General features: G+C 33.9%; 1 protein-coding gene and 1 long non-coding RNA gene across 2 annotated transcripts; one reads left to right on the top strand and one right to left on the bottom strand.

Annotated features, from left to right (window-relative positions):
* Positions 1-803: 803 nt before the first annotated feature.
* On the bottom strand, positions 804-11898 carry LOC147548553 (glutamate decarboxylase-like). The gene is made up of 7 exons (XM_086670633.1): positions 11522-11898; positions 11039-11243; positions 3195-3395; positions 2360-2574; positions 1941-2194; positions 1669-1721; positions 804-1562 (listed from the first exon to the last, which is right to left on the bottom strand). Exons 1-7 carry the CDS (start codon positions 11608-11610, stop codon positions 1083-1085), a joined length of 1497 nt encoding a protein of 498 aa, XP_086526759.1. The 5' UTR covers positions 11611-11898; the 3' UTR covers positions 804-1082.
* Positions 6950-9685, top strand: LOC147548554 (uncharacterized). The gene is made up of 2 exons (XR_015238112.1): positions 6950-8172; positions 8467-9685. It is a non-coding gene; the product is annotated as an uncharacterized LOC147548554 (long non-coding RNA).
* Positions 11899-12313: the final 415 nt, after the last annotated feature.

The raw sequence follows: 12313 nt of genomic DNA, 5'->3' as shown, positions 1-12313 counted from the left end.
GGAATCAATTGCTTTTAGTTGAAGATAATGGTGGAAGATGAAACAAGAGAAGTTTTATGTTTTTATTATGCACTAAATTAAAATATTTAAGTCATAGTATTATTTATTATATTACTAGTTAATTATGTTATGGTATTTAGAAGGTCAAAAGTCTTTTTGCATTTACTTAGAAGTAATTTAGACTCAACTAGGCGTCTATAAATACCCAAGCTTGTATTTTTGTTTCAAGCAAGAAGTGGGAAAGAAAGTTAATAGAGAAAAGAGTTTTAAGCATCGACTTCTTCTCTTGTCTAGTTTTATTTCCAACATTTGGGTTATAGTTTTATCATATAAAAGGGCAGTAGAGAAAACCCTAAATCATTTTCTGCCTGTTCGAAACCCTAGCTTCTCCTGTTCGGAACCCTAGCTTTTTCTTCATGCGATATCTTCTGTTAACAACCTACAACTCTTTTCTCTTTGTCTTCCTCCTGGAATCGTGTTCAACATTCCTCCGCTAATAGAGGAAACCAAGGTCCTCAAAATAAAGGAGGCTAGCAGGGTTATAACATGAGTTACAACTCAAACAAATGAATTTGTCATAAAAATACACTCTTCAATCCTTGGTTTGTTGTTTTAATTTTGTTAGGCGTACGAGAGGGAATATAAACCTTATTATAAAATTTAAAAATATCCTTAGTTTGTCGCTTTAATTTTAGTTCCTTTTCATCTTTTTTTTTATCTTACATTACCATGGAACTCCTAAAATCGACATACTTGCTTCTGATTTCATATTGTAAATTCAAAAGAAGAACTCACCCTCGGAATTTCATCAGTGAATAACAAAAGGTAATATAAAATAAGAAAATAACATAAAAATAGTCTTGATATTGCAGCCTAAACATTGATTAGTTGGGAAAAGAAAAATGATAGAAGAGTCTACAGAAGTAGACCTTCAGACCTAAAGAGGAGCAAACCAACATCACAAAAGGTTTGACGCATATTATTAAGGATGAAACGAGAAAGATAGAGTGAGAGGAAGAAAATCGGCAAAAAAAAGAAAAGAAGAAAACAAAATTTTCGAGAATGCACAGGCCAAGTGTTGTCTAGCAAACACCATTAGTTTTCCTCTGCTTAACAAATTTCTTCCAAGCATCAGTGATCTCTCTCTGAGTCTCCAGTTCTGTCTTCTTCACTATAACATTGTCACCACCAGAAGAAGCAGTAGTTACCGTTAGCTTTGAGGTATATTTAGCCTTGAGTACATCAAGCTCATGCATCACTTTCTCTATATCATTCACCAGACGTTCGGCTAGAGTACGTGAGAAATCCTCACGTATTACAACACGTAAAACCGTTACGTGTTGTGCATCGGGTGGCATTGTGTAAGCAGGAACAATCCATCCGAATCGTCTCAGAGTGTCTGATAGTTCAAACTCATTGTGGGTAGTATTGTCTTTGAGAGAGAAAGCTACTAATGGAACACCAATATCTTTGGAGACAATGTTAAATAGACCTGTCTTTTCGAGTCCTTCCTTGAGAACCGTTGCATTCTCTCTACAATTCTCCATTATGTTTCGGTAGCCCTGTTTAAACCACCATCATGGGCATTATAAGAAAGATGTGTAGTTCGTTTACTTTACCTCCTACTTGATCGTATGATAACAAGAGAAGAAGTGGGAAGAGGCTGACCTGGTGACCCAAGCGGATCAATTGGTAATATTGGGCAATTACTTGACTGGATCCTGCATTTCACATAACTAGAAACTTATACAAAATTTAATATAACTCCGAATTTTTTACCATATTAATATGGATTATATTGTGGAACGATAAAGAATGTATAAATCGTTATATACAAAAAGTAGCATCTCAATTGATATATAAAACTGTAAAGAAAAAAAATATAAATTCAAAGAAGCATTAGTGAATAGGAATGGCTATTTCTAATCAAGATAACATACCTTTGGAGAAATTGAGGGTGAAAGTAGGTTGATCAGCTCCAAGGTAGTTGATATGGAAAATGAGTTCTTCAGGGAGGTCTTCTTTCATTCTCCATATAACCCAACCTATCCCAGCATAGACAAGTCCGTACTTATGACCGCTAACGTTAATACTTTTCACCAATGGCAATCTGAAGTCCCATTCTAGCTCTGGATAGATGAACGGTGCAATGAACCCTCCGCTCGCTGCATCCACATGTATTGGTGTGTCCCATCTGCAAGCCCACAAACAATGTTAGTCGATATCAGTTTGGGTCGCATTAGGAGATAGGAAAATGAAAGTCAAAATAATAAGTGCTTCAACGTAAAACCGTTGAAATTCTTAAGGTTTTAGTAAAACCGTAGAGAAATTAGATACTTTTTAACCTAAATAAACGTACCCAGTCTGGTTGTTCTTTTCGACCAAGAGATCGTTCAAGAGTTTAACGTCTTCGAATTCACCATTAAGGGTGGAACCGAGGATAGCAGCGACGCATATGGTGTTCTCATCCACCATTTCAACGGCCTTCTCAGGGTCCATTACATAGTAACCCTCCCTCAGTTTTACCTCTTTTAATTCTACTTCAAAATACCTTGCGAATTTCTCCCAGCATACCTGTTTTTAACCATTTTGTAATAACATTGTTAAGATTGTATATGAAATAATTGGTTAATACTCCATCTCAAGGACTTAAAGGGCCATTTAGCCTAGACACAGCCAAAAATGACTCTGTGGACTAATTTTAGTTTCCATTTATAATATTGCAAACAAGAAATTGGATGGAAGGTTCAATTTCAAGTTATACTTTATCTGGCTAAAACCCACGCATGTGTATTTTGTTTGGTTCAATATTTATATTTTATTTGGTTAAAAATACAAATGTAATGCAATCTATTCGAGTAACTGTTGCAACCAGTTGTAACCCTTTTGCAACTAGTTGCAAATTGGAAAAAACACGAAGAAAGCTTAAGACTAGAAAAATTAAGTGATTCTTTTTTCCGAAAGCACATAGTTTTTTATAGAGAGTTTTGACCAAATGCCAATCCATTTAACTCCTAAATTTTATCACAATTTGAGAATCAATAATCTCATCAATAATACAAATGAAAATCTCTGGATAATCTCATTTTTCTTTTAGAGTGGTTTGCCTAAATTTCTGTTTATACATCAAAATAGTCAATCAGAATTTCGATTTAGGGAGGTGAAATCGCCCTTTAGAATAAGAGGAAAAATACCTGGACGTTGGCACCAGTGACAATGTTGGGTTTATCATGGGGCTTACCCTCAGCTTTCATCTTGTTCTGCCACTTTCTCTTAAAAGCCAGCCCAGCCAGCATTATGGCCTCTGACGACCCCACCGTTCCCACTCCCACAGCCGCTTCCGCTTCTCCAAGTGGCGCGTTAAACAGACGCGCTATCATATTCACGCACCGGTTCTGTCCTCATAACACCGAAAAAATTTAAGAATAACCATAAATGATTAATGCAAAATATTGTGAATAGGAAGAGTCCCATTGTACTACAACAATTGTTAGAATTCTAAGGTAATGTTTCAACAAAAAAAAAAGAATTCTAAGGTAACCCATACAATTCTCAAAAAAAAGGGTAACCCATACAATTCTCAAAAAAAAGGGTAACCCATACAAATTGGGCATTTGTATTTGGAATCATTTCAAGAAAAATAAGAGAGAAATGACAATTAAGTATCAAGTATTTACCTAAAATAGAGTGTATTAAACTCATTATCTCTAGTCTGTAAAACAAAGTATTTATCAACTAAGCTACAACCAAGTTCATTGTATCGATTTAGAATTTGATTCTACAATTTTTTTTCTTGCTGTTTGAGGGGGTCTGGTGTCGTCATCTTATGACACTCCCTCTCACTCGTCCCTAAATGTTTTTATGTCATTAGGGTAATGATCCACCAATCTACTAGTTCTTTTTGCAATAACTTTAGGCAGACCGTCTGTCTAGACTTCCACTTGAACCGTCTTGACGACATAATGGAAATCCCCCCAAAGTCAAGTAGGGGAAAGAAAGTCTAGTATCTGTTATCAACGGTTGAGATTAATTTCCAATAAAATAATGTCCCCCAATAAAGTTAATCGGCTCTACTCATACTTTATCATCTTCTCATCCTGGGATTCAAGAGTTTCTCTCTCAAAATTTCTAATTTCATTCATCATGGGATTCATGAACTTCTTTCTCAAATTTCTTATTTCTCTCACTATAACATACTCAGATGAACAAAAACCATGAAGTTATTGGTGATCATCTACAATAAAGTTCATGATTGTAGAGAGAGAAAGAAGATCCATTGGAAACAGTTCTACAACATGAAAGTTGCACATAAGAGGTAGAAGAAGACATGGGGGTGATAATGTGGAGATGGATTCTCGAGATTTGAACTTTTGAAGTTATTCATGATGATCCCAAAACTTTGAGTAGATTTGAGTGTTGTATTTAATTATATGAGGAATTGAGTTTTCCTGGGGTTTCTTCCATATTTTTAAGGGGGGAAATGGGGAGGAGAGAAAGAGAGTTATTAACGGTTGAGATGCTATCAACTGTTGAGATGCTAAACTTTCTCTCTCCTACTATGTTTTGAGCCGTGGGAACTTCCACTTTGTCGTCTTGTCCATGTGGACAAGACGGTTCAAGTGGAAGTGTAGGCAGACAGTCTGCCTAGACTTATTGAGGCACAAACAAGAGAATTTGTCCTAGAATCAGAAGAACGGCTGAAATTTCACATTCACTAGGATTTATGTACAAAAATCAGCCCCAAGCTTATTCTTTTCTGAATTCTTGACCACAGAACTATTTGCTTCGATCTGGATTTTGCTACCTGTAATAGGAATTGGTATTTATCTGGATTTCATTCTCTCATTATCAGTTGACAAAGCCTATGTATTTTAACTAATTAATTTCATAGATAGTTTTCATGAATAAGACATAACATCAAACAATGGTGTGATTAATGGTTTGTTGCCTAATGAGATAGAAATTGTCAAAGACTTTTCTTCCCTTTTATTAAATTTGAACTATAAAGGAGATCTTAAGTTGGACATCCCACCAATCAATCAATTTATAATATCAGAGCTTTCTTGTCTACTCTGTATCTCATAAAACATATAAATAAAGGAAGTATAAAAATATTAACCGTTTGACAATACAACCATTAGCACCGGTATATATTAAGATCCAGGCTCAAGCTCACTAGACTCGTTACATTTTGATTTTGTTTAAAATATGAAGATTATTTATATTCACTTCCATTTAATGTTTAAACATGCGTGAAGTTGCTCCACACCTATAAAGTTAGATCACAGGAAATTGGACTAAAGACTCAATTTTAAAGTTTTTATGTTAAAAAGAAGTTATATATTTTCCTTTTTTGCTAAAAATCTAAATTTTGTATTTTTTTTGTTTTTGTTAAAAACCTAATTATTTTTATTTTGTTTGGTTAAAAGCCCTATATTTTTTGTAAAAATTTTGCAAGTTGTTGTAAGGTGTTACAAGACGCTCCGAAGCTGTTGCAAAGCAGTTGTAAAATTGTCGCACGACACTGCAAAGCTGGCGCAAGGTGTTGGAAATTGAAAAAAATACTCAAAAAGCTGAAGACTAAAAAGATTAACCTATCATTTTTAACCGCAGTCCAATTTTTTGGAGAATTTTGACCAAATTTCCCATCAGATTAACAAATGAGTGAAGATGTTTCTCCTCTCAACAAAAGTTGTTAAAGTTATTTTTTTTTCCATTTTCTCAAACAAAACTCTGTAATATGATCAAAGAAATGTTATACCTTGTTGAATTTGACCTTATTATTAGCTTCTATTTTGGGACATAAAAAATAGTTATTTGATTTAATATTATTCACAATAAGTAATTAATAATTATAAGTAATGTTTATTATGTGTAATTGTAACTTAGATATGAAATAATACCTATAATTATCGATCATTTTCTATCTTTTGCATTTTAAAGATACCCTTGATAAAAAAAACTATACATTCTCTCAAGAATAACTAGATATTTTAGGGTTATCTCGTGTCCTTTGTTTTCCAGATCTAATGGAAAACATCTTAATAGGACCAATAATAATCTCACAAAATTCAATACAATCCTATACAATAAATTAGGGTGGAAGAAAAGAAACAGAATCTATTTCTAACACCACTAATGGCGGCCTCGCTAGATTTGACGTCTTGGCAAAATTCAGGTGGAAAATAAACAGACTTTCTAGACCAGGTGAACTAATCGGTGCTAATGCAACCTCAGGTGGTTGAATACCTAAATCTTCATTACCAGGACTACGTACTAGATTTCATTGGTAATAAACCCTAGAAGTAACAAAAATTGGAACTGAGTGTTCATCAAAAATTATTATATTATTGATGTTGTTGGTAACTGTGTTATAAAAAATAGGGTTTTGATGTTCTTTTTCGGAAATATTTAATGTTTTGATCTTCTTTTATTGGATTGTTTTCTGGTTTTAGTTTTGGATATGTTCACATTTCCAATACCCATTTCGAATTTTGCGAACCTAGATTTTGAGCTTTTGCAAACCCATATGCGAGAGCGGAAAGCTTTTGCGAACCCAGTTGCGAGATCGCAAACCCATTTGCATCTAGAAACTAAATTTGTTAGATTTACAAATTCAAGCAGTTTGCATTGATCGAGTTTGCGAGATTTGAAAATCTAGTTTGCAAAATTTAATATCTAGTAAGTAAAATTAAATCCATCTTTCAGAATTTGTAATTCAAATTGCAAAATTTGCTAAAAGAACGAAAGAAAAATGTCATTTATCTGGGTCTTTTTTTTTAAATGTACTGAAAGTTGACCTCTTTAGAAAAATCATGAAAAATACTTCCTAAATATTAATGTTTCATTGAAATTTGACATCTAATGAAATATATTTAAAATTAAAGATAAAATCATTTAAAAAGGTAGTTTAGTCTTTTTATTTTTCAAATGAGTAATTTGTTAAACATTTCTTTTTTCATTTCAACCGGGTCCTATTCAGATGGGAACCATTATCCTAATTAGGGGTGGGAATCGGGCGCCCATGGACACCCATGGGTAGCTTAGGCTCAGGCTCGGGTGGGTCGGGTAGATTAGGTCATTGGTCATTAGGGTAGCCAGGTTAATCGGGCGGGCAATTTTCACTTCCGCAATGATCAAAGCCCGCCCATGCCCATTAACAGACTCGAGCAAGCCGGGTTCGGGCTAATCGAGTGTCAGGTAGTGCCATTACACGTTAACGAAAATTTTAATTTTAATATTAATGAAATGATATCTAATGTAACTTAATAGCCAACAAGTGACTTTTTTTTTGTTGAACAAGCCAATAAGAGTTTGCAACACCATTCTCACTTGTAAATGAACAATGTGGGATTATGGGAAGTTTAAGTTATTTTTAAGTTTTTGTAAATATATAGTGCCACATTGAAGAGAATGAGTAGAATTTCCATTAGGTTGACATTATAAGTAAATAACTCCCATTGCCATCAAACCAAGCTTCTACTTAATAGAAGTGTTTCCTACTCGGACCCATTTCTAATGGGCTCGAAAATTTAGTCTTTCAAGACTAGATAATGGGCTATTTAATGGCTAATGTTTATAAATATAAGTTGCGGGCGCCCAATGATGAACTTGGCGGGCTCGGGCATGGGCGGGATGGCGGGTGAGCTTTTCAACCCGAGCCCGCCCATTCTTTTTCGTCGGGCGGGGCGGGATGTGCCCACGTCGGGCATGGCCGCCCATGGGCCATTTCGGACCCCGGGCACCCATGACGGGTGGCGGGCATTCGGGGAAAAATCCCACCCCTAATCCTAATAGTGCGGTACTTTAAACACAATAAAGGATACAAATCTTTGAAAATCAAATTTTGTGTCTCTTTTTTTGCTTTAGGCTTACATTCTATATGTGCATCACCTATTTTCTAAGACAACAAATTTTTTAAATCTTCGCCAATCTCTTGGAGTTTTTTGCTTTTTTCTAAAGGTATAATCTATAACTCTTTCAACGAAGAAAGAGACTAAAAAAAGACTTCAAAAGATCACTATTTTTTATAGAAATTGTTTTCAAAACCCTAACGTTTTATATTTTATTTTTTAATCTACTGTTTGAAAAGTTTTTGAAATGGTTAGATTCTTAGAAAATATTTATCATTGGGTTGTTTTCAAATGGCTAGAGTGATTTATATTATAAGTTGTTATATCAGAGACTCAAAGTAAGATAGAGAGAGAAACAGTATTTTCTCATTAAACCAAACTAAGGAGTAATCATCTCCTTATATAGACAAGATACAGAGTTCGGTAGAGAGAGAGTGAGAAAGTTTGTTATTATAACAAACTTTCATATTACAGTTATCTCTAACAGAATTATGAGAAGGTAAAAAGACATAAATGCCCCTAGTACTTACTCTTCCTTTATACTAACACTCCTATTACACCTTCTTCTAATATTAACACTTCTATTACACCTTCTTCTCTCTAACATAAGTAGTGAGAGTTTCTCAATCTAAAAGTTATTAATGGTCTCGACTCATACCAGTCTGATAGCCTAAACCCAGCTCGGACTAAAAGTAGGTAAAAACAAGAATCTTTTTTTTGTGTTGATTATGTTGTTGACTTCCAACAAACAATAAGTAAAAATAAAAACTTCTTTCTTTTTGTAATTTGTCAAAATCCAACTCTGCTTTGAATTCTTCGCCATTTTTTGTTGATTAAAGAATCTCTTTTTGTTTTTACCGCTCAAACAAACAAAGTGGTAATCGTCACTGAAGTTAGTGATTGATCTTGAACAGCCTGTGGATGTGCCAGCGCAGTCAGGGTGCCCGCACTGGAGCCCCCAACACAATTGGCCCATATCTTATAACAAGCTAGCAAGGCCTAAGTTTGCCTTATATAGTGAACCATCTACGATAACATAATCTTTACAGTAGCTTGGTTGGTAAGCTTCTTAAACTTCCAAGCAAGTGATGCAAAATCGAGACACACCACTTCAAGTCATTTGATTTTTTTTCAGGTTTTGTAAATTTGGAGTACAACTGTTAAATAAACTCTCCTTTACACAAAAGACATTATATTCAAAAAATTGTTTAGATTCTAACTATACGTTATAAAAAGAAATTATTTTCCTTCAATCATTTAAAGCTAGTCATGTTCATTAAAATCTTTGTTCTTCTTCTCGTCATGATAAGTAGCAAACTAACAATCTATATGATTTTATATTAAGTTCCAAACATTCTATGAACGTTTAATATTTCATCATGAGAATAAAGAAAAAAATTTGTTCAAATTATTGTGGATTCTTAGACTATATTTTTCAATAAAATGACATTTTAAAATGAAAAATTTTTCTTACGACTGCTTTATTCTTCAGAATTCATTTGGATTTATCTATACGATGTACTGACAGATTATCTTGTATTTTGTTCAATTTTTGCTTGTAATTTTTTATAGTACGAAAAGCCCATAAAATTTTTTGTACAGGGTCCCCAAATTCTCAGCCACATCCCTGATCTTTAACAAATTAAACAGGCATTTAGCATATATAGTATCACTTAGATTTATTTATTAATTATTAGCATTGAGTATTTCAACAAAAAAAAAATTATTAGCATTGAGTGACTAGAAGCACATAAGGTTTACACAAGCTCAATTGAGTGAGAAGAAAATATACTTCAACTTTGGGTCAAAGCTTTTGTACAAAGAATGTAGATGAAGATAAGACTCCCACAATAAAGACGAAAATGAGAATAGTTGGAGCATTCTTGGTCAGAAATGAACATCATAACCGACTCTAGAGGAAGAAGAAGAAAGTAAACCCTTAAAATTATTCTTGAAAGAGAAAATGAGTTTTTATTGAGTAGGCCTATTTCAGGAATCAAAAATATACAATAAGTTTGATTGATAATTATAAATATAAAAATTTTATTTATCTCTTCATTTTGGTCCCTCCCCCAGCCCTCCACCGATGTGGCGACATATCATTTGAGTATATTTTCTCGAAATTCTTTCTCCAATTGCTCCATACTCAAGTGATATGTTGCCACATCGGCGGAGGGTTGGGAGAGGGACCAAAATGGAGGTGGGATGAATAGAATTTCTCAAATAAATATTATTTCTCACATGAGCCTTTAGTTATTTGAATAAGTCATTGGTTTTATAATTTATTATGTATAATATTTTATCTAAATAATCATTTTCAATTTGTACGATCTCTCACCACCATAACGGGGATAATCAGCTGCACCAGTGCACGTTGAGCAGTCAGTTGTGAACCAAAGGGATACACAAGTCCATCGAATTGTCCTCCTATTCACTGTCGTCACGATATTTGATAAATTTAGAAGTTATAGCTTGCAAGTTTGGTACTTTTCACATTGAATATTTATAATATTAATTTCTCTTCCAATTTGTTCTTTATACAATTTGATCCTGTAATTTAAGATCCTACTTGCTCCACAAGAAATTAATGCGATTGACAGGAACAACAATTCTGTAATGTGATTCTTAGTAATAGTAATATTTGTTATATAATTTGTATAGTTAGGAATACAAATGACAGAAATTTAATTTTCTGTACATCAGTTAATTGACGATTTAAAGGGAAATGTAGTCGTAAACCCTCCCACCCCTTTAGGTTTGGGACTCCTCCTTGAGGAATAATATTAATCTTCGGAAAGTGATTCAAGATGCATTTTCATGCACCAAATACTATCTTGAAACGTGAAACCTGATAACCGCATTCTCTTTCTAGACGCGCCCAACAAGATCAAGATTTCTTGAGAAATATACTCAAATTCGTGAGTCTTAGAATTACTTGAGATCCATTTTTTATTGCCACAATAGACAAAGAAAATCCCAACTAATTATATTTCTCATAATTTCTGTGATTGCAATTCACACATCTTAAGATTTATTCTTCCCCAAAGTGACCATATAACTTTTATTTATTTACTTATTTGTACTTTTTTGGAAACGGCAAAATTTGTATCATATCCAATGTTGATAAGGCAACAAAATTTATAGTACGCGTAAGAGTTTATGATTCAAATGTCAAATATCCTGACCTGGAGTTCAGTGGTGACGGGGTACTCGTCCATATCGACATAATTCTTGTTAATTGAGGCCATGATTAGTTTATCGCACTCTGGTTCCATCCATGTCGTCACAAATGAAGCCAAGTTCAACCTTGGATTTCCATCCAGCATCAATTCGTCGTTGATTATCTGGTATGCCGCTTCCTTTGGAATTGAATGTTCCACCATCTTGAACCTATGTTTCCATATTTCTTACAATCATCAATCTATTTTAATGCATATATAATTGTACACATTGGTATTATTGTTCTTTCAGAAATACTATTTGTGGTCGACCAGTACCACAGGCGGAAAACTGATGTGGTCGCCTTCCATTAGTCCAGGTATGTGGAGAGAAAAACATCGGGGTCAATACAAGCAGACTACATTCGGTCTATGATCGGCCCTCATTTTTTAACTAAATAGCATTTCATACGTTCTTTTAGAGACAGAGAGAAAGAGATTAGGTCGTACCTAGGAAGACATGTACGAACATATCGAGACGCGAAGGTTGAGTGAACTGAAGCATCAGATTCAGCTGATGTTGTCTCTGATAAAACCATTTGGTTCTTGTTGCTTAATTGATGAAAAATAAAGAGAAAGAAGTGTTTGATAGAGACTATTGGCTTGCCTTGGAGAGGAAGGATTTGGAGAAGAAAATGAAAGTGAAAGGGTATTTATATAGAAAAAAGATTTGGTTGAGAAAGTTTAGGTGGGTTGAGATCCATATTCCAAATTCCAATAATAAACTGTTGAAACGTTCCATGGTTTTATAGACATTTTAGGGCTAATTAAGAATGAAATCTCTTAATTACCCGCCAAATGAGGATAAATGTGGGTTTGGTTTGTTCACCTCAAAATATGAGGATTAAGACCATCTTAATCCTCAACAATTATTAAGGACAAATGTGTCCTTAATATTTGTCTAATGGGCATAATTCCATAATTATTTGTGCCTAATGGGCATAATTCCATAATTATTTGTGCCTAATGGGCATATTTAAGAAATTAAAATTGATTTGTCAAACTAGATTTTGATTTGTTTGATCTTTGTGATAGGAGAGAGAAATAAAATGAACTCAAAAATTGAGGCTATTGATTTTGGATAGGTCTAAAATAAGCTTTGAATTGTATTCTTTTTTGGCATTACTCTTCTTTTTTTTTTTTTTAATGAGATTAGCATTACTCTTCTTGGAATATCAATTATAGAGTCACGGTTAAATGGTTTAAACAAAAACTAGGGTAGTTATGGTACTGTGATTGTCT

Source organism: Eschscholzia californica, unplaced genomic scaffold (assembly GCF_041429995.1).
Source record: "Eschscholzia californica isolate CP2 unplaced genomic scaffold, dmEscCali1.0.p SCAF_3, whole genome shotgun sequence".
In the NCBI taxonomy this organism is placed as follows: Eukaryota; Viridiplantae; Streptophyta; class Magnoliopsida; order Ranunculales; family Papaveraceae; genus Eschscholzia; species Eschscholzia californica.
This window is presented reverse-complemented; position numbering and strand designations above follow the sequence as displayed.